The sequence below is a fragment of the Trichoplusia ni genome, chromosome 9 (assembly GCF_003590095.1).
Source record: "Trichoplusia ni isolate ovarian cell line Hi5 chromosome 9, tn1, whole genome shotgun sequence".
NCBI lineage: Eukaryota > Metazoa > Arthropoda > Insecta > Lepidoptera > Noctuidae > Trichoplusia > Trichoplusia ni.
Window position 1 is genome coordinate 13,430,382 of NC_039486.1, and position 27,891 is coordinate 13,458,272.

Consider the following 27,891-nt stretch of genomic DNA (forward strand, 5'->3'; position numbering starts at 1 on the left):
ACCACCTCTAAGTAAATTTGTCTAATTGTGTAAGCGGGACAACGTAATACACGTACATAGCGGTGTCTCTTTCAAAATAGCTATAATTTTACTTTGAGGGATTTGGGTTTTAAAAAATGTCCCAATTGACATTCATATATTATAGTAAATATTTTTGTTAGCGGTATTAAAGTTGGACCTCAAGAAAGGATATAGAGTCTGGCCATAATTTGCTGTGATATGTGACCTGCATGCAAGTAGATCCGAGGGTAAAAGTCAGTGTGCACTGATGGAATCGTTCGAATATGAATAAGTGAGTATTCGAAATCACGGAGCGATTTGGTAGGGATGATAATTGGGTATAAAAAGTAAAAATCTATTCCATCTCTCAGTTGACAGTTAAAAAATTATAGACAAGTATTTTTGCCTTTTGCTGAACAACAATCACTGAAATACAGATAGTTGTTGCAATTATAATGAAATAAATACACCATACTAATACTTACATAACACAGAACCAATATCAATTGTCATCACAAATGTTGGTCCTAGTTGGGAATCGAACGACCTTCGGTATAGCAGTCAGGACCACCAACCACTACGCCAACAGGTCAGTCGAAAACCGATGCCAGATTGTTCCGAATAATTCTTCTTACTCTGTACAACACAGTCATTATAACTTAGAAGCACGGCGTGCCGATTATACCGGATATAAGAAACCATTATCAGTGTTAAAGGTTATCTAAAATCCACACAAAATGACTTCTCATCACGACTATGTCGAAGTCTCTCAAGTTATTCCTTTCCTTTGACAGTCTTGCGTCGTAAAAACATCTTTGAGACATGTTCGTAAGGTTGAATTTACGTTAAACTGAATTCGTAACTCTAACGTTGTTAGACTTGTTTTGACGGCTACATTCGTTCGGGACTATTTCTGGGTATTTCTCATTCTAAATAAATAGTACGTTTTAATTGTATAATCCAACATTAATGGCGCCCTAACCTAACCTAACCTCACAAGACGACAACAAATTAATGTCACTTATGGCCTATCAAACGTTACTTGAGCAGTTAAAGTATGAATAATAATTAAATAACAATTTGGAGCTGCACCCCTGTGGTGCGCAGATGATGGGAGTGCAAAACGGAAGTATTTTATTAAAGACCAAAGAAAATGTGGAAAACATTGCCATCAAGTGCATTTAGCAGCGTACGTGTCAAAAGGAAAGCTGTTAAAAATATATCTCTTCAGTTAGTTATCTATGTAACTTGATTACCAAAAACTTATAATCCTATGAATATGTAGGCAAACGATACACATATATGTATATATATTTATATATTTGATACATTATATACTTATTAACGGTAGCTTAGGATTAGACCAAGAGAATCCCATCCATTTACTTATAGTATGTTTGTATGAGTATTATGTATCGAACGCTTATAGGACTATTGTATTATAATATTATTGCTTTATAACATGTATATTTCATTGCAATAAACAATATTATGTAAATTAGTCTCGAGTTTCTTTCGAATCTTATGTTTTAACCTGGGAGAAATCTTAAAAATAACACTCGTAGTCATACAATTATAGCTGTATATACTCAATATAAGGAATCGTCATCTTAGCCTATAGCTGTCCACTGCTGGACATAGGCCTCTCCATACGTTCTCCAGCGCGACCGGTTCATTGCCACCTGCATCCAACGAGACCCAGCGGCTATAAGGAATGTCTATCTAAAAAAATTATAGATCAAAGTTTTCTAATTTGATTTATATTTCAATCTTAGTACAGAACAACAAGGGCCAGTCCGAGTAGAACCGGAGTTACTTGTATGTATGTCGCGTCGCTCAGCGGTATCGGCCTGTGAATATTGTTATGCATGAAGTTCACGACTACTCGACGTGCGTTTCTCAATTCTCGACTATCGCCATTTTCAGGGCCGCTAAAAAGAAGACAATAAAGAATAATAGTATGGAAGCCCTGAGTAACAAATTGAGACTGTTCAGCTAATTCTGTAAGTTTAAGCTATAACGACAAATCACATATCTTAGTAGTTATATAAGAATGCTTATCATCATCATCATCATCTATAAGATCTTATAATTCAAGGTACATACCGTATAGCTTTACAGTGTGCTACCCCAGGGATGACGTAGACAGGTGAGTTTCTTCGTGCGTGCGAGGAGTTCGGAGCCAGCGCAGACCAGGGGTCGTGAGTGCCGGAGACCGAAATCAAGTGGTCCGGTCTGTGCTTCAGCCCCCCGAACATTATGTTCGTCTGCTGCACGCCGCGGCGAAGCTGCTCCTCATTAAAGCTAAAATTATTACACGTATCATGTTCAAAAATAATTACAGCCGTTTGTTGCAGTTGACTAGGTCTGTTATCCAGTGCGGTGATTTTAGTACCATATTTATGTAACAACTGGGAATAATTTTGTTATTTAATGAGGCTTATTTTCGTTTTCAAAATAGACTGGAAATCTGTTGCTAAGGATGACTATGGCTGAGTGGTTACTGGTCTAATAACATATCAATTTTTTTATGGACGCGCTAAAATTATTCTATGCTTTTCTGAACTCATTAAATACTCGTATAAAAGAATCGATCTGCGACTTACTCCTCGGAGAAGTAGTCTTTGCAGTGCTGCAGGTAGTACTCCAGAGGGACGCGGGGAAAGTAGGGTTCGTGCGCGCTGGTGCTGATCGGATACCAACCGAACTCAACGCAAGTCTGGTACATCCACAATCGGGCTGGAAAATGACATGCACTTGGTTGACTGGGAACAATAGTAAGTGAGTATTTAAAGTATTAAACCTAAAACTTCAAAAGTTGCTGGGAACTTTATCCTTTATCCTTGCCTCCCTCGCCTTCACTTAGCCTCTTGCAAACAACCTCCATTAATCTGTCGTCACTTAAAACTTCCACCAGTTCCTGTCCTATTCCAGCCACCTAAATTCCAACTTCAACGCCTGAACGTAGGTTTTTCGCTCCAGTCTACTGGCAATTATAGAAGGTTTAGGTAATAACCTGCGTAATTTTCTGAGTCATAACTGGTGTTCATGTAGTCGGGTGCCCTTCCTGTGTATCTGATGTCTACGCAGGGCTTTGACGACCACGAGGTGATGTAGTTGGCCAAGCGCCGGACAGGGCTGGCTGCAACAGAAGGAGATAGAACATGAAATGACTTGAGTCACCGATTTATGAATGGCTTTCTAACAGGTCTTCAGAAAAAACATACATAGGAATATAGGATATCATTCACTTACTGCCTTCCTACAGCCTATAGCTATTTAAAGAATCTACAATAGGAAGCAGAAAATACTCACACACGCTAGCATTGGTGAGGACAGCGCAGGCGGCAGGTATGTTTTTGGACTTCTGAACAAGTTCATTAAAGGAATCTTCAATCTTCTCAAGGAAGGCTGTCATATCCTGGGGTGGACTGGACTGGACAGGCGTGCAGGTACTGCCAGAAAAGTACAATTGGGAATAGTATTTTTTGAATGACAAAAGAATATACAAAGTCTGCAATGACAGTGAGGAGTTGACAAGAGCTAGTATGAGGCAAAGCAAGTTATGACTTGTGATGGTTGAGGCTCTAGCGTTCCTCTTACTTGAACATCTTCGAGAGCTCCTTGGCCTTGGCTATAGTCGCCAGCATCTTCACCAACTGTTTCATTCCCTCGCTGATGCTGTCGAGACAGGCTTCACCACCTCGCTCCCTGATAGCTTTGATGACTATAGTCATGTATTCTGAGGAGAACAGGGATGCGTCAGTTTAGGGAGACTTTCAAATGTTGGGATACTGCACTGATGGCAGAGTTGTTGAGATCAACACGCCAAACCCGCAGTGCGGTTCGATCACTGCGTAGGTTGCCTGGTAGAGAATGCCTCTGGCACTAAGCCCGCCATTGGACATATTTGTATAATAAATAAATAAATAAAATAAAATAAGCCTTTATTGCTGAGTTTACAATATCATCCAATGTTTGTTATGAATCGGTACTTCCCCCAGCTTGTCCTTCGACATAGGCCTCCTCCAAAGATTTCCATTTATTTCTTATAAATGGAAAATAAATATTTCCACATATTTGTATAAGAAGTATTAAATAAATATATAAGCGTTTGTGTGGTTAGCTAATGCTTTTTCATAGTCTGGGTGCTTCGTACTTACATTGTGATTTGAATGTTTGCGAAAACTCCCGCGACACAAGAATTAAATATCTAGGAGCGAAAGTTGTATTTTTTTTTAAGGAAGGATAAGAAAAATAGTTTAAATTTAAAGAAAATCATGTTGTAAGGTTCTGTCTAGAACTACGTTAAGTAAGAATTTTTGAGTCAAGAAATTAAATCTTTAAAGCAGAAGACTGAAAGGACTTAATAAGTTTATCCTTGTTTCTGCAGCTTCTGACCAGGGTAAGCCTCCTGCGCGAGCACGGGCCCGCTGTCCGAAAACGCGGCGTCCACTAAGTGGGGATACGTCTGACGCATCCACGTCGCCATGCTGCCGGCGTACGAACATCCCACCACCACCACTCTACCGGACCTAGAGCGAAACGAGGATTTTTGACATACATACTTAGAACCAAAGTTGAAGAAGGACACCATGTCATCATTACTACCGATAGGTCTATTGATGTACAATGTTGTAGATAATCATGATGATGCACATCTTCCTTTCTAAAAATAAATACAGTCAGTAAACAAACTATATGGGTAGCCACTGAGATGAATGGAAATTGGACTAAATTTGCACTATTCATATCATTCTAAGCATTTTTCCAGAACAATAATTGGAAATTCAAAACGGAGCGGAACACTCACTCACTCACTCACTGTATTGACAATGAATTTCCAATTATTTTGTTGGCAAAATGCTTACAGAATAGGAATCCTGGCCCAGGTTCGGGAACCTAAATCGGGGCCGGCGGGTTGGCTTGCGGGGCCGGCGGGGTCGCTTGGCGGGTTATTTTTCTATCTACCAGATATATTTAATTCATACTTGTATTGTCCACCTTCGAAAGCGTCACTCTTGATGTAGTGGATGAACTGCGCCAGGTCCGCGAGCGCCTGGTGCACCGACAGGTATTGCAGACTTGACAGTCTTGTGTTACTTCCAGAAGAACGGAATTATTATTAGTAGGCGGGCTTTTGTGAACTTAATGTATTTGAAGAATATTTCTGACCAATACTATATTTTAAATAAGTTTTATTAGAAATGGATTATGTTTGTCGTTTGGATCCAATTTTGATAACCAGCGCTACTTACTTACTTACTCGAAAGGCCTGGTCTTGCCGTAGTATCTGTGCTCGGTGTAGAACATTCCAGCTCGGAGTTGTTTGGCTATGTCGTAGGCCAGGCCGCCCATAGCCCAGCCTGAGGAGATCTCCCATTCCCCTCCAATAGTTATCACTGCGTTCTCTTCCGCGAATTCGTCGTTGTAATAGAAGCGCTAAAAAAAATATTTTTATTGAGTTTCTTTTTGCAATCTATGTACATATACGAGTATAGAGATCGACGCTAAGACCCACATATTAATGACGTTGATACCTCATCAACGTCAGTAGAAAATACATTCAAATTCTATACATTCAGTTTTATCAGACACAGTGTAGAGCGGAATTAAAGAACCATGGTTTCTAAGAGGACATACTGTTAAATACTTTCAGGCATCAGACTAAGTCTTTTCCTGCCTTTGGAGGTCCATAATATCTTCAACTTTAGTCCTACTTACCATGAGAAAGGTCCTAGTATCAGATGCCACAAACTGGTTCAACTTGACTCGCAGCCAGCGCTCATCAGGAGTTACCCGTGACACAGGAATAGGGGGTGGGGGTTCTCGCATGCGTAGCGCCAGGCAGGGTACCACCAGCAACAGCAGGAGCCCTGAGGGCAGGCGAAGTGGGTGGTGCTACACTGTGACTACCCTTATGATAAAGTAACTACCTTGTAACGTGGTAATCCTAATCACTAGAAATGTACCTGAACCATGAACGGTCTTTACTTCATGTTGGAACATGTTGAGACTTGTATTTTCACTAAAGATTAATATTGTGCATATAATGCATGAATATTTGAATAACTTCTCCATGATATCTCTTTTGCTTGTTGTGATAGTATAAGATTGCATTATTATTATTTACATTGAGTAGTAAAATAATTAAACGAAAGAATATAAAAGATAAAGATAATACGTTCAACTCACATCTGAGCCATAATCGTTGGTATCTCATTACACTTTTAACCTGGAGATATTTTCTTCAGTTAGGCCCACAGTTAGCAACAATCATTTATCAAAAGCACTCGTTTTCTTTGGTCTCAATTTCATAATATCTTTGTGATTCACAGATCGGTTGCAGACATTACTGATACTTCACAAATAATTTTGACAAGAACAACATCCTAAATGTTACACGACAATGTTAATCTTACAAAACATTCACGGAAACGTGGGGTCAAAATAGTTTACTCTTTTCATGCAGTATTTATTTATAATTCAGGTTAGTTTTGCTTGCAGCACTGTCTACTGCTTGTCTACTGCTAGACTACTTGACAGCATAACCTTAAATTGTCACATGTACCTCCACCTCCTTGTGTCACTAGGAATATATATACTTATTTGTGGATTGATTTTTGATAACATTGGACAATATTCCACAACTTTCACACATCGTCACCTGATGTCACGTTAAGTAAAGAATTTTACTGCACGTATTTTTTTAAGATCACTGGTCAAACACGTTTATGTCAGTCTCCTACTGACTAAAATCACCCCGGACCGGTACTAGTTAAGCCAGAATCATGGGATCGCTCGCGCATGCTCTGCGCAACTGCATAGACATGCAGTGGCTGGAACATACAAAACACCAAGCATGCATGCATGCAACGTAGAAAATAATTATCAACTGAAAATTATGTCTTCATACATCTAGATATTTGAGCATTACCTTATAGAAACACTAGCTTTTCGCCCGCGGCTTCGCCTGCGTCGAGGTCGGTTATATGGCGTTTCCAAGAGAACTCATCAAAAGTTCGGGATAAAAACTATCCTATGTTCTTTCTCAAGGTCAACTCTATCACTGTACCAAATTTCATTTAAATCAGTTCAGTGGTTTAGACGTGAAAGCGTAACAGACAGACAGACAGAGTTATTTTCGCATTTATAATATTAAGTAGGGATGGATACTTACCTACCTCGTGTTACAACAACGAAACTCGAAAAACTTGAACATTAAAACATTTTTGAGAAGCGAATGGTATCCGTTATGTAACGTAGAGGCCCAATACTCTGTAAAAAACTTGCAAGAAAAAGGAATTGATATTGCTAGGTTTGAGACTAGATGACGATGTGAACAAGTAGCGGAGGTATAAAACAAACGATTTTTTTTAACTCTAAGAATTACGAAATATTTGAATAAATTAAGTATAGGACTAGACAAATGTTATTTTGTCTTTTTTCTGCATCAAAATTTACAGAGAACAGTATTATTCAAGTGCTGCGGAGATTGCGATGTTTTAAATAGCTGACAGCGCCGACGAGAATGTTCACATAAGCGTGGATTTTGGTTTTAATAAAAGATATCATTAATACATTATTTTATCACTTCAGACCGATTATCGTGATAAGGATATATTATAACAAGGTATAAGTAATTAATGTATTTTTTTCGAGTTGCTACTTTTTGTGGTACTTATGAGTACCACTGACAGGGCCGTGTGGTCTTACAACCCCAATCATCTTACTACGTAGTAAGGTAATAGGGCAAGGTTAATGGATCGTTTTTTTTTAATTTAATATGAAATGGCTGTGATTTAGTCGCATAAAAGAGTCATCAAGTTTTTCTCTGTAGTTTTTATTTATAGTTGGATGTATGTTTTTGTTAATATTTTTTTTTCAAACTAGCTTTTGCTCGCACCTTCGCGGGCGTAATAAACTTATAGACGCAAACGACGAGCTCCGTGGTCGAGTGGCGTACACACCAGTTTCAAGGTGTCGCTAGCTCTGAGGTCCCGGGTTCGATCCCCGGTCGGGTCAATGTAAAAATTCACATTTCTACATTGTCTCGGGTCTGGGTGTTTGTGGTACCTTCGTTGTATCTAAATTCTACAACACAAGTGCTGGGTTCAGATGCATTGGGTTCAGAACAATGTATGTGATGTTGTCCGCATTTATTTATTTATTATTTAAACTCAATTTATCCTGATATTAAAACGTTCAAACAAACGAGTCAAACTCTCCAGCATCACGTTCTTAGTGCACATTATTATTTAGATATTAGTTCATTATTTTTTGTATAAAGATTTCCATAGATACCCCATTTTATCATCCTAATTATAGGGTTTTAGAATTATCTGTTCTTATCACTCGATATCTACAAAAATGGAGCAATTATCGATGTGAGTCCGGCGCGCGCGCGTCAATACTTTCAATAAGTAATTAGTGATTAATATTAGGATACAAATATGTGTAAGTACATTATATTTAAATTAGAATGTTGGGAGTAAAACCTCTTAAAGTGAATGCATGGATAACCGAGTGGTAGAGGTCACCACGTCATCCAATGTGGTGCGGATTCGATCTCCGTATAGAACAAGAATTTGTGTGATCCTCAAATGCTTGTCCTGAGTCTGGGTGTCTTGTGCATGTGACTTGATTGTTGGGGAAACTACCAGCAACACTATGATCAAATTCATTAATGGGGGAGTCTTTTTAAAAGAAGTTAAGTTTTTCAAGCTATAGAAGAAAGACAGTCCACATAGGCACGTAAAATTGTGGGTCCCGGATGTTATTCTTACATCTTTGACAGTCGTTACAGGTAGTCAGAAGCTAGAAAGTCTGACAACTAGTCTAACTAAGGGGTATCGTGTTTCCCAGGTAGCTGGGTTGAGGAGGTCAGATAGGCAGTCGCTCCTTGTAAAACACTGGGACTTAGCTGAATCCGATTAGAATGGAAGCCGACCCCAACATAGTTGGGAAAAGGCTAGATGATGATGATGATACCCCACATAGGATGTAGAGTCGGGTATCTCTTCCACAGCTGCAGAAATTATACTTTAATTTGTGTTGGGAGACCCACACATCTTAACCGTTAGATATTTTTTTTAAGTTACGAGGGCCCGTCGTACACTAAGCAAGGAAAGTGATTCTCGTCTGTATTGCTAACGTCGCGTGTTCATAGTCCGAATCTCCATGTGTTTATGTTGTGGCAGTTAGTTGTAGACTACAGTTGTTGCGGCCTGATTTATAAAAAAAACGCTAAATATAAATCGTTACTTCTTAAATGATTATTTAATTCAAAGTAAAAACCAGTTTCATAGGGATGGGTGTTTAGAATTACTTTTTATGCATTATTCTATCTTCAATTCAAGTCAAATGAGTTTTTTTAGGGTCCATTAATGTGTATAACTCCTGAATGTTAAAATTACATTTATGAAGTTTCTATTAATATAGCCAAACTAAAACTTGTTTACTAAGCTTAGTTGGTACTAAAACACTTACCTACGCGGTAAGAAAAGACTCCGAATAACTATGTAAGCTCATTAATTTGGCACTGATTAATACAAAAATCTTGACCATGTTAGATCATTACCACGGTTCCTAGATACCACACAATTCTTGTCTAGTACGCGTTTCAAGTGTGACATCATTATTTACACGGGTCTGGACTCTACTATAAGAGGTCAGAATTGTGAAAACGCGACTCTACACGTTTGGTATTACAAGTTGTAGAACAGTTTCTTGTGAATTCTTAACTCTACCGAAGTAAAGTTGTCAAAAAATACGATAGACTCATTTGAGTGTTCCCCTCCACGGAAATCTTTAGTAAAAGGCGAAAGATTTATGCGTAATGAAGGGAAACCAGAGTTAGCTTTGCAAAGTGTGCGCGCCGACCCAACCAAACCGCGGAAAATCTTAACACCGCCATTCAGAAACGAGCTCTCAATGCACAGCGACATCTAGTTACAACACCGAGAACGTTTTGAAGCGGCGTATTGGTGGCGTTGTAGTTCACTGGTAGGGAGATTTAGGTATTGGATTATAGCTTGTTTAAGTGAATGCGTATTTTACTAGGTATTGTATGTAGAACTAACAGTTGGCCGAAATTATGATGAATTTTTATTTTTTATCATTTAAATCATTGCATAAACTTTAAATATCAGTTGACAAGAAAAACATTATTCATTAGGTGAGCATGTAATTAGCAAAATATGTCATATTTCTTTGCGTCATATTAGCATATCCCTTCAAAGGAAAACAATATTTTTAATTGGTGGTGACCATAAAAAAAATTCTGGTAAAATCAAGATATTTTCCGTAAAAAAGCTATTTTCTATATTATACGATATTTTCAGTCTAAAATTTTTAAAACACTGAGTAATATATAATTGTAAGATTAATGGAATAAAAGAGTATTTTACCCAAATAGGTATTTCAATCCAATCGCCTAAAATGCTCCATCAGTGAACAACACAAGCGACTTCAAAAGTTCTCCATGGCATAACTAGATGTCGCTGTGCATTGAGAGCGCGTTTCTGAATGGCGGTGTTAAGATTTTCCGCGGTTTGGTTGGGTCGGCGCGCACACTTTGATATGTCAACTCTGGTTTCCCTTCAAAACGCATAAATCTTTCGCCTTTTACTAAAGATTTCCGTGGAGGGGAACACTCAAATGAGTCTAACATATTTTTTGACAACTCTACTTCGGTAGAGTTAAGATTTTTGTATCACACAGCCATTGGGCTACGCCTTTTAGACGTAATTTTTTTGTATTAAATAATAGCATCTTCGTAATTATACTGTACAATAACTTTATCTCGGTAACATTTCACTACCTTCTATTTTGACCGCAATGCTTCTACCAAAAAATGTTTAAGGACTTCGATAATTCTTAAGACTTCCAAACGGACCTTGTGTATAGGTCCAAAGAGTCTACCGCCAGGTTATAAATAACATTACAATTGTGGAAGCTTGAAAGCGCTCTTTTCAACTGATAACTCTAATCTTAAGTGTTAGTAGTAGACTCATAGACCAGTACTTCAACCCCCCTTATAATCCAGGGTTGCTAGTTCTCCTGGTGGCCCCTAGCCTGGCGCTGCAGACCCTGGAGCCGCCGCCCCCCGCCCCCGCGTCCCGCCAGACTCCTGTAGAGCGATGGTTGCCTGTCAGGCTCAATCAGTTTATGGCGTCTGATACCAGGACCTTTCAAATGGTAAGTCTTAAATGTTGTTATATTATCCAACGAAGCAAAAATATAAGTATTGTCTTTTCGAGTTCAAAAGTTGCATGGCATTCATTATTTTTTAATTGTTCGCTTTTGATGTAAAGCTTTAAGATTTGATAAATGACACAGAAATTTAAATTAACTTTCGAGTATTTTATTTAGTGTTCCGTTCATAAATAGTAACAATTTCTTGCTGTCCAGACGCAAATCTGTCGGATATTAGGAAACAAAAGGGTTTGCAATTTCTGAGTTAAAAAATGTATGAGTATGTTGGGTATATCAATGTTAGTGAAACCCCCGGGACGCGAAACAAGGATTAAATTTGCCGCAGGAGTCTTTTTTCATTAATTTTTTTCTTGTCCTTCCCAGCGTTTCTACTACAACGGCGAATTCGCGGGGAACAACATAGTAATATTTGTGGGTGGAGAGTGGGCCATCAGTCCGGGCTGGACGACGGGCGGTCTCGGGTACGAGATGGCGGAGGAGCTGGGCGCGGGCCTGTTCTACACCGAGCACCGATACTACGGGAGGACCAGGCCTTTTGAGTGAGTAGCCGAGGACTTAGCCGAAGCTCCACTGTTTGTCCGTCAATCCGTCCGTCCGTCTTCTTTAGCCTATTTTTACTTAACCCTTGGCAGCGCCTATATTTGACAAACTACGAATTAGTTTCTATAAACAAATGAATAAAATAATGTGAATTTACATAATATAATGATAAACGAAGAAACAAATTGGAAATACCTAAAATAAGAATTCAATTAAAAGTTGTAAAAATAAAATCAAACTCTCATAATAAAACCATCTCGAATGAAAAACTCTATGAGTAAACCTCGTCCAATCCACAGCGCTATTAGTCACTAATAAAGCCTTAATAACTATGTAAATATTGTTATATTGGTACGAGTCGGGAACGAACCCGCTTCCCTTGGCAACGGCCAGTGTTACATAATAAAGTGGCCAGAGACTGCCAAGACGGCCGTCACTCACACCGTTGTGTAACATCAAATATTTATTATTAATTTTCACGCTTTTTTGTCGGATGAGAAATCATCAACTGACGCCGTCCACTATGGGTTGAGAGGAAGAGAGTGTCAGACTTCTACTGACTCAAACCCACCCATGTTCCTTCCTTTGGCCTTCGTGTACCGGGGCCACGGTAACCCTTTCGGACAATGCTTTTTCTCTCTTTACTTGCGAATAGCATTTACTCTATGAAGCCAGATTTTTTCATCATTTTATAGCCAGTCTAGCAATGACACTGTCTTACTTTACTCAAAATGAAAATACAACATTGTTTTGACTTGAAAAGAGGCTTCTTCAACTCTGGCCTTAACCGCTATGCTACATGCACCACACGTCCTTACATAGGCTGATATTATAAATTGCCATAGTTACCTACATAAACTGAAATAGCCTCTCTTTAAATTCTATTAAAAAATTGAGTCTGTTGACTCTTTAATACCAATATAATATACTTATATACCATAATATGTAAGTTAGTAAATACATGTTGTGTGTACAAGTAACGTGAGGCCAATTACAGCTAACGTATGCACAAACACAGCTGAGATTGAAATTAATGCTAATATGCTTGTTCAGCACAAATATTTAATGAAGCAACATTGTTTTGGAATCTATGAATTTTAAAATTAAAACAAACAATTTAAGTCTAGATTCTTTAATTACATAAAGCTTAGTATACAAAGAGTCCAAAAATAGGAATGAGTTTCTAATTTTTAGGGGTCCCTAGAAGAGAAGGAAACCTTATTACCTACTGAGGCACCAGGTTTGTGTTTTGATTCAGAAAGTAAACAATTGACGGGTAGTGCAAACGCTGGTTTAAATTTCACTAACAACGAAAGATTATCATCAGTGTTAGTAAATTAACCCAAAACGATAGAACATTTTCTAAGTCACAATCTCTAATCTCTAATAGTATCGTACTCATATTAAAATCTGATAGGTTTCGGACCAATAGCTGTTAATTTAAATTTGCGACTCATGGCATTTACCTTATCAGCTTATTATCTTTGATAACGGTTGGTGACCTACGCGTTCGTTATTAACAACATAATAACTATTTCTTTTATCTTTATAATTGTTTAAATGGCTCGGATAGCGAAGTGGTTGAGGTCACCACAGTTTGTACGACTTGTCGTGAGTTCGAAACCCAAGTAAGACAAGATGTGTGTTCCACGAATGTTGTTTCTAAATCTAAGTGCCTTTGTCCATGTGACTAAAATGTTTTGAAACTTTAATATTTAATATCCCACACCAAACTTTTAACACAAATTCCAGCTTACTTCCACTCGCTGATAAAAACCAAGCCTATAAATCGAAAAAAAAATTGGTTACCCAATATTCTGGCGTTGCGAGACAAACCCTGGTTCGTTAAATTTACTATGATTTCGTCTCACGAAAGTTATTATTTTAATAAAAATAACGATACTTCGGTGTGAATGAGGACTTAAACCGAGTTTTACGATGGTTACGTTTAAACCGGCGTTAGGAGATCCGAGTCAGTAATAATGCGACGTACGCCTTGATAGGATTTAGTTAAACCTCATACTGAACCCATTCGTCGATAGTTCAATGTAATGTAGGGATGTTGTGGATACGAAATTTCGGATACGGTTTCGGATATTTAGGGCTAGCTTTAATGTTGATTATACTTAGTATAGGAACAGGTAACAAGTTTGTAAACTTATAAAACACATATTCTGGTTTATACACAGTATTTGGGTTGGTTTTGGTTACGAATTCGAAAATATTTTTTATTATCCGTTTGGTTTTCATTGGGGTCATTGTATTTTTTTAGGGAAGTTTAAAAATAAAATAAAAAATATTCCTCAGACTTTATATAACCTGCAACACCGTGATTTATGATTATAGAATAATTTCATAGCGGTTAAGATTACGGATAATTCGGATATTGGACTCCGGAACATCCCTATTGTAATGCTGAGTCATGCAGCTGAACATTTAAAATGATATGAAAACTGCTTGAGTATGAAAGATGGGATTTTATATCCGAATACTAAATCGCCACTTATTGTTAAGGCGCCGTTAAGTTTCACGCTGTCTTTATATTTTTACGATGTAAAGTTGCAACAAAAAGTCGGCCAAGCGCAAGTAGGACTCGCTCATGAAGGGTTCCGTAGCAGCAAGCTTTTTGGAATTGATAAAAAATTAGTTTCAGTTATATATGAGCTGTGCAGGGTGGGCGAAACTGGGTGCTGTCCAATGTAATCTGACCTTCAAAAAGTGCTACTTAGCTTACAATAATTTGATTTTTATATTGATTGAGGCGCCCCTCATTGATTTTTGATTTAAGTGTCTTGACGAAATAACTGACTAATTTTAAATTTCTTCTTTTTGGTCTGGCAAATACTCAAGTGTCGGTGTCATATAGTATACAGACAGACAGACAAGACATGACAAATCCACAACGAAATGTTTTACCATCTCGCTAAAGAACATTAAAGTCTGCGAAAATATCTACGATTTTGTGTTCGGTGTTTTTATCAAACTCAAACTAAATTAACAAACGCATAGCAACTTCGAAAACGTTTTTTTCATTACATAAAATTATATTTCACAGTGCAATTCATCATTTTGCTATAGATATAGGTATTCGTGTCAAACCCCATAGATTTATGTTCCCGCTCTAATGCAGTGGTGCTGGCAGCGAGCCAAGCCACGTGCGATCGCTTGTATATCATCCCACCATTGTGTGCTGAAACCATGGAAAACAAAAGTAGGAGGAAGAGGCATATAGGTTCCATGTCTCAATATTAGGAGATGATGATCAACCTTACCATACAATTAAGTGTTCGTGTGATGAGCATGATCATTTGATACATGTATTTAGAAAGTATAGAATGTTTATCAGTTGTCTAGTCTAATCTATTCATTGTAAAAGCTAACTTTAGATTGAGATTTATTAAGTAGCGTGGCATGGAAATTCATTTCAATATTAATTCTACTAAATACAACTAGTGCTTTTAAGCGAGGCGAGAATTGAAAACAATTAACTTTTTCGATATTGGTTCCAGTACTAAAGCGACATAGTGGCACTTCTCTTAACTTTCCTGCTCCATGTTTTTGACCATATCTGTATTTGGGACACCGGGATTATATTGCATTGATTGTAAAATAATAGAATCGTAATATAAATCCTTGACATAGCCTCAGTAAGGAAGGATGTACGCAGTTAATTATATGAAAACAAACCGTACTTTTTTGCACGTTTAAAGTACTCATCAATAAAAAATATTTTTATTACCTTGTCAAGCAAAGAACAAGTTCATTCTACATTTGCTTTGCTTGACTGCTAATTAAAAGGACATTAGACCAATAATATAGTCCCTAAGTCCACTGCTGGGCTAACGACACCTCAAGTACTAGTATAGTAATAAAAAGAACACGATTTTTCGCTTTCGATTAAGCAATAATTTAATTTTTTCCAAATATAAAACATCAAGTATGAAATTAAAGAATTTTGTATTCAAAAAATACAGATTAAAACAAAAAACGGTCATAAAACAAAAATAATTTTGACAACTACACAAATTCTCAGATCTTTTAGTTAATTAAACAATCAGTCATCAAAAATACCATAGACCTGAATTTATTACACAATAACACAGAAACCGACTTAAAAAAATACTGACGCATTTGACTGACAAAGAAAGATCAAAAAAAGAAAGGTGCATGTCAATGACATTCGTGAAAACGGGTCAAACTTATAACTTGACGTAATTGTGACGTTGGTTAGGAAAATAAGATAAAAGCAATATATTAATCTCACGTCAATGTTCCAATTCGATCACTTATCAAGTTTCACAAACAATATTTTAGGTTATAACAAAATTACGGAAAAAGTCCTCAAAGGAAATGTATACTTAATTTTGTAGCCGGTTCCATAATTATCCACAATCAACGCCCTCTGTGCAAACAGCTCACAATTACCATCCCTAATTAAGTTAAAAACAAAATATCTTTAAGTACAAATTAATATGTTAATCACAGCCCTTGTTAATACTATAAATGTAATTATTACAAGCAAAAGAAAATATGCTAAAAAGCCTACATTCTCCTTAATATTAGACATCACTGCAATCCTTACTAATTACCTTTTTAATTCTTTACAAAGATATCTCAACTGAAAGACAACGAAAAATCGACCTTAAATCCTTCTAAATACAGATTAAAACAACTGTGTGATGAATTTGGTGCTAGGGTTGTCAGTATGCATAGAGAGGGAGTCTCTTGTGTAATATTTTTGTCGAATTAAACTCATTTTGTCGTTAAATGAAAGAGGTTTGTTCGTTCTGGGACAAGTGAAGTGGTTGCTAGACTACTTGGTAAGTACTTATTGCTAGAATATAAGGATTAAGTGTTACTGTTACAGTAATGTAAATATGGAGAAAAATGTTAATCGGGGCTTTTAGGAGCGCTGTGTTTTATTTGTCGTTTGGTTAACGTTTGGATATTTTTTATGTATGTTTTGAGTAAGACAGCGATGATTTTGCTTAAGGTATAATCTCATAAAAAGGTGCTCAGACAATTTCTTTATTTACTTGACAAAAAGGTAGAAGAGTACTTGGTACCTATAGATACTTAAGTTAAATTTCCGAAAAAAATATTCTCTAAAAGTTTTTCATTTGTATCTCTTTCCAGTTGATGTTAAATAGAATATTCTTTACTAGGCATCACATATGTAAGTTCAGAATTTCACAAGGATAAGTAAGTTACATGGTGCCCAGATTCGCGGTTTTCGATACGAGCGTTAGCGTTAAGCGTATTTTAATCAGGCTAATAATTAACAATTTCCAGTAACAATACTAGTTATTAAATGATGTAACAGTTTACTCACGCGTATTTATCGGGGGTGCCCGACTAGTTTCGAGTTCTTAGATTAAGGACTCCGGTTGGGTCCGAAACTAGTCGGGCACCCCCGATAAATACGCGTGAGTAAACCGTTACATCATTTAATAATGGACCAGTCTCACGATAGTTATTATAAAAACAATACTAGTTATAGCTATATATATAGCTATATGTATAAGATACAATTTCTAGCGTGAATAATGTCCTGAAAAACAGTAAAATAGCAAAAATAACTTGACAAGCTACAACTGAATACATATATCTTTAACACAGGCAGAAGTAGAAACTATTGCACAATATTCACTGTTAAGACATTTAACATTAAATCAAATCGAAGTACAATAGTGCTGGGCTGTTAGCGGCCAGTGACGTCACAGGCCAAGTCATGTCTGACCTCAGGCCAGTGGGTCGCGGTGTAATGGTCAATTGACCCCAGGGACATTTGTCATCGGCCGGGGCGTTAGCTCCTTGGATTTACTGCAATATACACAATTGATTATAGGGCTGACCATGTTATTATAAGGTTTTATTTAGTTTTGTCCGTCTCGTGCTTTGCCTGTTTGAAGGATGTTAAATTAGATCCACTTCCCGGTTTCCGATTGAGCTGAAGTTTGACAACATATATTATGCTTATTGCATGATATCGCATTGGGATATTCTTATAGTCCAATGCCATGCTTGCTAGAGCTGGGAGGTATCCATTAGATCTCTGCTAAAATACCATCTAGTTAAGCTTCGTTTGAATTGTCTTGTCGTTTACTTTAATACGTCGTATGGTTAATGTACAGCCTGGTGTTTTGCCTAATTCTTAAGTTTGCTGGTTTCGCTGTTTTTAGTTCAGGATTTTGAACCTTATATCGCGAGGGCAAAAATAATTTTCAAATTACATGCATAGACCCAGAACAAACATTCGTAGACCGAACAACGGTTTCTCCCACCTGAGAATCGAATCCCCGGCACGTCGCTCACAGTGGTTTCAAGCGTGGTAGTGTGATATGATATTGCTAGGTTATCCGTAGAGTAAAATGCTATGCATAGTTTTAATAATAAAATCTTATTAATAATTTAACATGTTATTGACAACCCTGACGAAATGACAATGGCGTGTGAACCAGTAGTACCATTTACCTATTTGTTAACTTGGACACCATTATAGGTATTAATAAACTCATAAAGATTCGAAAGAAAGAGGAGCAACAGAGGGATTACGTAATTTGCAATGTGATAGCCATTTACAGCAAAAATTGTACGATTATCGCTTATTGGAAAGCGAAATGTACGAATACTGACTGTCGAATATCCGAGCGGTAAAATGCCTTTGACATTCGCCGGTTGTCATTTTTAGAAAGTTTCTCATAGATCAGTCCAATTTATCTCAGGGTTTCTGCATCCACCGACCATGCAGTTAGCTTAAAAGTCTGAATACCTAAAGGACCTGTGTACTTAAAACCTAAATAAGTTATTCATTCAACAATGTGTTACAAACTCAAAGAACGTGACTTTGCAAAGCAAAATAACTTCTCATTAAGACACTGTTGTCCATTGTCCGGCTGTTATTTAATAATGGCGGATCTCGGCAGGTGGTCAGTGTGTCACCACAGGACACCAGCACAGCTGCTCATTACAAACCGCAAGTGACTGACGCATAATTTTGATAACTGCACAAATTGTTGAAGACTTTTCGGCTCCTTTTGTTCAATCTTTAACATAAATATTATAGTAGATTGAATCAAAGTTATCTAGTAAACATTTTACTTGTAGAGTTTTATACGTACTTAGGACAAACATTAAACAAAAACTTTCGTGACATAAGGAAATTAATCCTTATGTCACGAAAGGATTCAATAACATTCAAGCCATATAAACAGAGACACTACTCGTAGACTCAGGACAAGGATTCCGAATCACAGAAGTGCTTGACCTACGCGGGTACCGAACCTGCGACACTTCGCGCACAGTGGGTTTATGTAAATGGGTGTGGTAACCTCAACCACTCAGCTAACCACGTACTCAGAATTATCGCAAAAATTAAAAATGCCCTCAATATAATAATCCACTTATTAATTCGTTATTCTTTTTTTAGAAACACTGAAGTCGATAATCTAAAGTTCCTGACAATTGATCAAGGTCTGGCTGATCTCGCGCAGTTCATCCAGTACGTCAAGAGTGATGACTTCGAAGAGGGACGGTACAAGTAAGTGGTGTTTTTTTCATATACACTTTTTGCTCTGTCATTTCATACGACTCCTGTCAGTGTGAGAGTAAGTTGTTGCTATCGGTTGTCATAATGGTAATTCCTGAAAAAAGTTCTGGTTCGGGAAACAGACGATGATCTATGTAGCGATCGAGAAATATGAATATCAATTGTTTAAAGATAAAACAGATAAATATGTCGTTGAAAATAATAGCTAACTTAGTAATATTTAGTTTAACGCCTGAAATACTTTACCTCAAGACCTTTTCACATTTAGATCGTAGATAAACATTTCGTTTTCCTAGTTAATTCGTAAAAATAAACCTCAACTGTGTCCAAAAATAACTTTTCTAGGAAATTACTATTTTAAGGATGACCATAATACTTCCTTTAACTCTAGGAATGGTAAGGTGGTGCTGGTGGGATGCTCATACGCTGGCACGATGGCGACGTGGATGAGGCTGGTGTATCCGCACTTGGTGGACGCTGCTTTCTCCGACAGTGGGCCCCTGCATGCCCAGGAAGACTTCCCTGGTAAGAAACTGCCTTAAGTAATATAAATTTTCTCTTATTTTCTAAGTTCAACTTTCAGGCAAGATAATAATTTAAAGAAATCACATAAATTAACATATATTGATAACTTTTTGTCTAATAATAACAAAAACCTTCATATGTACATACTTACAGGTCAAACTCAGAACCTCCTTTTTTTGAGTCGGTTAAAAGAATATTACACCTCTTGGTAAAAGTGAACCTGTTAAAGACACTGAATTTTAATAGCAGTATCTAAGATTTTTTATTTTGTTTGTACAAAACAATTCTTTCCAGCTTTAACATGATTTACCCTTGACACCTTGAGTAAGCGTATTTCTTCCAATATGAACTTTCTAATTTCCAACATTATTTCTTCATAGTGTATTAATCATCTCTCTAACTAAGCCAACCATGTCGCTGCCTAGAATATCTGGAGGTGATCAACACAGCCATCAAAGAGCAGGGTAGTGAAGCTTGTCTCTCCAGCATTGAGGAGGCTATTAAGGAGGTAGTCGACCTTCTGGCGGAACCAACCGGGCCTGCACAGGTGTCCGAGATGTTCAAGTAAGAAAAACTATTGGACTAACATCCTGAGAATAGGAATGTTCTAAGACAGACATACTATTACCTTGTTTAGTAGAACTTTCAATAGGATATTTGACTACATCTAATAATATTTTGCTTAGTTCGTCGTACCGATTTCATATTTTCATTTTATCCCATCATTAAAAAGTTAAAATGAAATGTTTGATAGTGGGAGCAGGTAACGTCACTTGCTAGTAAAGAACGTACTTTTGAGTTACGTCACACGAGATTTTCATAAATGATAAAAGCAAAATACGTACCTATATAATTTTTTTTTAAGTGCGTCTGTCGGGCTAAACAGTTTATTTTTGTCAAACACCTTTTTGTAGTGTGACGTCCTATATACCTTGTATTGCGCTATTTCACTTCCAACTCCAGGGGGCTTAGACAAAGTAACAATTTCAAAACGATAACGAAGTTCGACAAGACTCAACTGTATGGGATTGACATAAGCCGCGTTAAATCACGTGGTCAATCGTCATCGTTATCGCAAGTTGGTAGACGTAATAATTTATAACGAAATCATAACGAAACGAATCGTCATCGCGTTTGTTCCATACAAATGCGTAGACAAGCAGCGCTTTCGGTGTTCGTTATTGTCGCGATCGTGATCGACAAAAAAGATAACGAAACGAACGTTCAAACCTTGTAGTTATCGTTACAATATGGCCGAATTTCATTGAACAGCTGATTTTAGATGTCAAGTGTTTACGTATATTTAAGTTTTTTCCTTGCAAACGGAGTCGAGTCGTCATTTTTATTTTTTGAAAGGAGGTTTTCAATGGTTTTTGCAGATTATTATTGCGTTGGGAGGTAGATCTTGTTGAATCGTTTCGATAGTAATATAGTAAGTATTTATATTAATTATTTATTTCTAAAAAAAGTGAGTAATTAAATCTCTTTTTCCAATACTTGGGTATGATTATGGTACGTATTTTTCTAAAATATTTAATACTCAGTAGTGATAAGATAAGATTTATTTTTTATGTTATTAAATTTTCATTATTTGTACTCATGTCTATGAATAATAAAAGCCTTTTGGTAAACGTTCTCTAATTTAACTTTATTTAACCAATTTATGTCGAGTTGGTTATAGTTGGTACCTACTTAAATATTTTTTCGAAAAATAAGGTCATAAAGAAGTTTCACTTCTTACCTTTGTGCACTAGTACACACACATTTCATTTTTTAATAGAAAAGAATATTATTCTTATCATATCAAATAAATCTAATAATCAAACAAATCTAATCATAATATAAAACTGCATGGTTAACAAACTTCATTGAAACTGTTTATGTAAAATGAAACTGCGCGGACAGCGGTGACAGCAAAATGTTCGATACCATAAACAATATTTCTGTTTTTAACGAATGTTCGATTCGTCACAACGATCACGACAACCGAGTTACATTGGCTAAGAAATGATTGTCGTTATCTCACAGACGATATCGAAATTCGGTATCGTTTCGCTACAAAGCGATGTTACTTTGTCTAAGCCCCCAGGTATCTTTAAAACGTAGTGATAGGCCCCCAGATATAATTATTGGACCTTTGAACTCCCCTAAGCAAGATAAACGATTTACTAAGCAGACTATCCAAATAAAGATTTAATGGTTACAAACCGCATTATACGTCAACGAATTCTGCTTACTGCGTTAATATTAAATGCTTATCTTAAAACCTACCTTTGGTGCATCGTCATGCCTTAGCGTTTTTACATTTGCATTTGTAGAATAGCATTTTTGAGAACAAAATAGAATTATTGGGTAGTTATAAAAACTGATTTATTAAAGTTTTTGGCTTCTTGATAAATTTGCGAATAACTTACTTGTTTTTGGAACTAGCTGCAATTAAGTTTTGAAAAAGTTTCGACCGAATCATGAACACTTGACACCCTTGTGTATGATTAAAACTTGGGTTCGAACCTGAACTCATCATCATCACTGCTTATTTAAATGCTCGGACACAAGAGCAAGTCATGTGGATTGTTCGAAATAATAGCATGGTGTTCTTTTTTATTTTCTAAATACGTGGTTTGGAGCTAGATTTGAGAAGCTCTCTTACGTCTATTGATACTTTTCTCCCAGGACCTGTACCACCATTCAGCCCACTCCCCTGGACATGGCCACTTTCTTCTGGTACGGCATCACGGAGACCTTCGCCTACCTGGTCCAGTACGCCACTCCCGGGGACATTCCCAAAGCCTGTGCTGTCATCACAGATCCTGCAGTTTGTGAGTACTTCATTACCGTCATCATCTTCCTTGTATAAGCCACTGCTGGGCATAGGAAAAACTTTATTAATGTCATTGTTTTGTTTTCTGTCACTTGACCTTCGCTTCCAATAAATTCTGCCATCTTCTCCAGACTCTCGCCCTATATAATCATAGCATTTACTCACATACCTAAATGGCATTTTTTGGGATGTAAGTTGAAACGAACCTTTTGAATTCCAAGCTTTTTTAATGCTGTTTAAATCAGGATGACGTCACTCGGTGAGGTTGTTTTCAGCAATTTACGAGGATTCTAACAGCTAGCCGTATTCAAAGAATAACACTCACGCAATTTCTCCTCGTCAGTTCTGCTGCTGTCTTTATTGTTATCAAGTGATATGTAGAGACGAATATACACTTTAAATAAATACTAAAATAACTCCTACTTTTGCATAAAAGTATATCTTGAACTTGGTACATGAAACCACTTTTACAATGACACAAATCATACGATTCTAACGATTTAGCCATTACCCTATTTAGAAAAGTGAAGAGGAAACAACTGAATTACAAGTAAATAGCAAAATACAGTGTTTTAAGTCAAGTAGAAGTTATAGCTGACGTTTCATGTAGGAATGCATGAAGATAGCAGAAACAATTTAAGTAAATCAGAGCTAGCATGCAACGTTGTTCTGGCCGGAATATTATAGTGTATTTGATAAAATTCCCTCGGTTGCTATAGCGAGGAGAGGCTAATACAGTTTATGTTCCTTGGACGAATTTATTGCATTTGCAGAGTATGTTGATATGAAAGTATAGATAAGGAGACTTCTTTGCGTTTGTTGAAATAAGAATACAGTGGGATCACTGTTGTTTCTGTTTTCAATGCCTAAACGTATATATTTTTTGCGAATTTAGAATTATTGGAACTTTTTAAAATTCTTATAAATAAATCTAAGCAAATATCACAAATGCAACCCCCCCCCCCTCACACACTATTGTCTGTGAACTACTATTATTACGTCGTACAAACATGTTTGCTTTTGTCCTTTGCAAAGATCCACTTGATTCCACATTGCGTAGTTCAAATTTCAAAGAATTGAACAGCTTTTTTTAAGTCCTATAATACGAATATTTATTCTTCTCTCTCTTGTGTTTTAGCTAGTCCAGTCCAACGTTTGGCCAACTGGATCACGTCGCAGCCTTGGACCCAGCCCTGCATAGAGTCCCGCTACACACAAGTGTTAGCAGACCACAGGAACACCAGCTTCGATTCTGATGATGCCGTCAGTAAGTGACTTTTTATTTGACGTTTCTTTATCACTATAAGACAGGGTATGCTTATTTTGAAGAATTTCAAGTTGAAGAATTGAAGTTAGTCTTTACCTAGTTACAATATTTTTACATCCGTGGTAGTTCACAATGTTAATTACTTACGCAAACTTCATCTTAAATGTAGCCCAAAGATTCTAATCTCGCAGAACAACAATTTGCTAAGTCAGCACTTCCCAATTTTCCTCTAACTAATACAAGGCAAATGAATAGCCGACGATACTTATCTCAAAGTTTCAGACCGCCATTAAAAATTATACAAAACAGCAATAAGCCAGCTTTGTGCGAAATAAGTAAAACGAAAGGAATCAGCTCCTTCAGGAAGTGGCAATTATCTATATCTGTGAAGTTCCCCTCATTTGCATAGCAAGTGGATTTGTTGCGCTAGGCGATGCGGCCACTGTGGCGGAGATGGGAGGTAGAGATCTTCCTTAGGAAGTTTTAGGGTGGGCTAATATGGGTAAGAAAATACGAAATCAAAAGCCTTTTGATTTAGTTTCACACGCTTATGAAACGATACCTTAAATGAGTCTAGTTGTGTCTTGCTTCTAAAATGACTCTTTTTGAAGACGGCAACTAATTTCAAATGCAAAGAATTGGCTGTTGCCAAAAAAAAAAATGATGAAAAAAATAGTACAGCCTCTATTTCAAAATGAAACAGGGACGTCTTGTTCAAAAATCTCAAAAGTGCTATAGGTTAAAATATCTGGAAATTTGAAAATTGATTATAATAGGAAGGTTAAAGGCTGGAGCTTGGTTTAGTGGCCACAGCCGACTATGAATAGGTTATTATTGTAAGTTGCGCTATCTGCAATGTAGATGTGATGCTAATTGTCGGGCGATTATACGATAAACGACACACTGACGAGAACAATGACCGAATATAAATTATTGATAGAATAAAACAATTTTTCATCATACACTTTTAGGTGTGAAATTTAAAAACCTCTTTAGTAGCTTGAATTTGAAATTAATTTCATCTAAAAAGCCTTATCATATGATAATCATATTAAAAAAAAAATGTGATGGAGGATCTTGAATCGGTTTTTATTAATATAATAAATGATGTAAGGACACTCCCGATTAATTTACTTTGCAAACAAAATCAAAATTGGTTGATCCATTCAAGAGCAGCAATACAGGCACGCACTTCTAGTGCACAGGCACTTTATACTACTTAATAACATAAGTGGTGATTTAATTCATTACTAAAATAATTCTAAGTATATTCCGTAGTAGCAGTGTGTCATTCACAGACGTCGGCATGTCGTCTGGCGCTCGACGTTTGATTTGCAGATGTCCCGGCCTTGTCGCCGCCTGCATTATTTACGAACCCATCTAGATATTATATAGAAGAAATTGTAGCTAAGAGCAAGCCGCCATTGAAGGATAAGCAACGCGTGACACGGTCTGTCCATGTATGGACGGTGACAGCTATGTCAAAACGGTTTTCTCTGTCTTTTGAAAAGCACTTAATGAAATTGTGGGCAATGGCTGTCAATTGTATGTCTTTGATAGTCGTTACCAGTCAGAAAGGGGCAGTTAGCTGCATTCAGTTTGACTAGAAGCCAACCCCAACATAATTGGAGAATGGCCTAACACAGTTAATTAAGATGGTGATCTTTTCATTTTTTTGTTTCAGTGCGTCTGTGGACTTACCAGACATGTGTCGAGTTCGGTTGGTACCAGACCACCACCAGCGATAACCAACCCTTCCTCTCTGCTGTCCCTCTGGAGTACTTCCACCAGATGTGTAAGGACTTCTTTTCTGCCAGGTAAGTAGTTCAACCTATACCTATATAGGCCTATATAAGCCTTTCGCAAAATTTGAACGGTTATTTAGACACGCAACAAATCACTTGTTTCCGTCAAAACGGCAAACCCAGTGTGCGCGACGTGTCGCGGGTTCGATCCCCGCGTACGATATGAATATGTGTGGTGCTCTGATGCTTGCTCTGAGTCTAGGTGTCTATGTGCACGTCATTCGTATGTTTGTGAAACCTCCCGCGACACAAGGATTAAATTCGTTACTGCGGGAGACGTTAAAAAAAAACACAAATCGGGGTCTAAATTCATTCAAGATGGAGCGACTGAGTGGTTCTTTTCGTAAATCCACTAAAACATGGAAAACCCCCCACTTTACAAAAACTTATTTTAAATGTAGTTTCACAATTACGGATTTTTTAAATGAATATTATCATTTCATTTTAGTTTCGATGAGGAAAACCTTCGTCGAGGCATCAGAAGGACCAATCTAATGTTCGGTGGTTTGACGCACATGCCTGACCGCGTCATCTCGGTGGCTGGAGGACACGACCCCTGGTCTCCGATGGGACCCAACGCCTCTCACGGACACAGCAAGTCCCCTGTGATCGTCGTGCCCGGGGTGTCACATTGCAGAGCGGTTCAGTATGTACTTTAAATTGGGTTTTTTGGATAACTTTGTCTTGATCAACAATATCCTTCTATATTTCCTTTACAGTTTTGGTAGTCCACAGATGAGACGGCAATTAGTCGTATATATACGCTATAGGTATCTTTATACCGACCTCACTATTAAGCTATTATTATTTTATTTTCAAATTATAGTAACGTTTACGAAAGTCGCTAAATCAATTCACATTAATAAACCGCCATAAGACGTCTTCAATATTACGATCAGAGATTTTGCAGTGGATTTCCAGTGCTGTAGTTCTTTGAATGTTCTATAACTCAAATTTAATCTAAGCCCAAATTTATTGCATTTTTTGTTAATCTGATGTAGTCCTTATTTTTGCACTCATAACTTTCTTTGTCTGAAATAAAATCTTGCAAGTAAATTTTAAACCACTTCCCATTTTTCGATTAGCACGCGAAAATTAATCACGAATACTTCCTATTAATTTCTATCTAGCGCTTTAAAAACTTGATATAGTTTAATAATTTTCCAATGCTATTCTCTCCATCATCAGGGCTACTGGCACCAGTAACACCACAGAACTGGAAGCCGCAAAGCAGGCTGTCCTGAACTTCATGTATGAGAACGTGGTGGGTCCCCTCCCGCCCGTGGCGGCGGCGGCGACAGGCGTCGGAGCTGAGCTGGTGCTGCTCGTGACGCTGCTTGCTGTACTGGTTTAAGATTCAACTGTTCATTAAATAAGATTTATTTATATTGGTTGTTTAATTTTCCAGTTTTTTTTTAATTTCATCCAAAATTTTATGTTGTTTTGTGGAAATTTTAGAATGGCATAACATTTTGTAATATTTTTTCCTAAAAACGAGATCCTATAAGTTGCATCCTTAAACTTCTTTATTTTTAACTGCTTGGGTACTTAAGCAATCTATACAGCTTACATAGTCCGATTTTCCGTAAGACTTATTCTTATTAGCCTATAAGGCTATTTTCTCTTCTACCAAGCTTTATCTTCATTTATTCATCTGTATAGTTTTGTAAAGCCTTAACTATGTTGTATTTTGCCCTCAGTCTCACTAAAAAAAAGATAAAAAATCGATGTTAGTACCTAATCAGTCGGTCCAACCAAATCCTAACAAAATATTTACAGAAGTACATAACTTTATTGCAAACGCTAACAATCACCTCTGTATATACCTAAAGGGAAAACTCTAAACTATAAATAAGTACAGATAATCTGTGTCATCGCATCAGACACGAGACATCCATGGTAATGTCACCATGATTCATATTCTGACTCACAGTATACGGTGGACATCATTTACCACTTACTGATGCGTAAATATGTATTTAGTACTGCTTCAAGTACTTCTACAAGTGACATAAAACCATTTTAACGACGTTTAAAAGAAAGAGTCCATTTGCAATCTGTTCTTGTATGGATTTTTTACTTTCTTCATGACATAGTTTCTGTTTCGTATTTTCATCGCCCACCATTTATAACCGATCTCCATTAACCACCTCCCACATATACCATC

At 37.1% G+C, this 27,891-nt stretch overlaps 3 protein-coding genes and 2 non-coding genes across 7 annotated transcripts in view; 3 read left to right on the plus strand and 2 right to left on the minus strand.

The window, feature by feature from the left end:
- The window catches only part of LOC113497287 (kinesin-like protein CG14535), a 564,341-nt gene that overhangs the window by 221,880 nt on the left and 314,570 nt on the right, over positions 1-27,891 (plus strand). The gene's annotated exons all lie outside the window — the stretch shown is intronic.
- Positions 1,745-6,991, minus strand: LOC113497291 (putative serine protease K12H4.7). 3 transcript variants are annotated; one of them, XM_026876786.1, is made up of 11 exons: positions 6,196-6,991; positions 5,725-5,876; positions 5,267-5,442; positions 4,992-5,102; positions 4,402-4,535; positions 3,604-3,742; positions 3,316-3,455; positions 3,017-3,142; positions 2,607-2,739; positions 2,107-2,304; positions 1,745-1,931 (listed from the first exon to the last, which is right to left on the minus strand). In XM_026876786.1, exons 1-11 carry the CDS (start codon positions 6,221-6,223, stop codon positions 1,772-1,774), a joined length of 1,497 nt encoding a protein of 498 aa, XP_026732587.1. In that variant the 5' UTR covers positions 6,224-6,991; the 3' UTR covers positions 1,745-1,771. The 3 variants fall into 3 exon arrangements, with proteins under 3 accessions (XP_026732587.1, XP_026732588.1, XP_026732589.1); XM_026876787.1 differs by lacking the exon at positions 4,992-5,102 and having other exon boundaries at positions 6,196-6,990; XM_026876788.1 differs by lacking the exon at positions 6,196-6,991 and having other exon boundaries at positions 5,259-5,442; positions 5,725-5,817.
- LOC113497292 (putative serine protease K12H4.7) lies at positions 8,387-27,112 on the plus strand. The gene is made up of 11 exons (XM_026876789.1): positions 8,387-8,457; positions 11,048-11,199; positions 11,581-11,756; positions 19,187-19,297; positions 19,698-19,831; positions 20,257-20,395; positions 22,505-22,650; positions 23,791-23,919; positions 25,604-25,736; positions 26,173-26,370; positions 26,913-27,112. Exons 1-11 carry the CDS (start codon positions 8,454-8,456, stop codon positions 27,076-27,078), a joined length of 1,488 nt encoding a protein of 495 aa, XP_026732590.1. The 5' UTR covers positions 8,387-8,453; the 3' UTR covers positions 27,079-27,112.
- LOC113497834 lies at positions 9,742-9,858 on the minus strand. Its single transcript, XR_003400933.1, has one exon. It is a non-coding gene; the product is annotated as a U5 spliceosomal RNA (small nuclear RNA).
- On the plus strand, positions 10,586-10,702 carry LOC113497840. Its single transcript, XR_003400937.1, has one exon. It is a non-coding gene; the product is annotated as a U5 spliceosomal RNA (small nuclear RNA).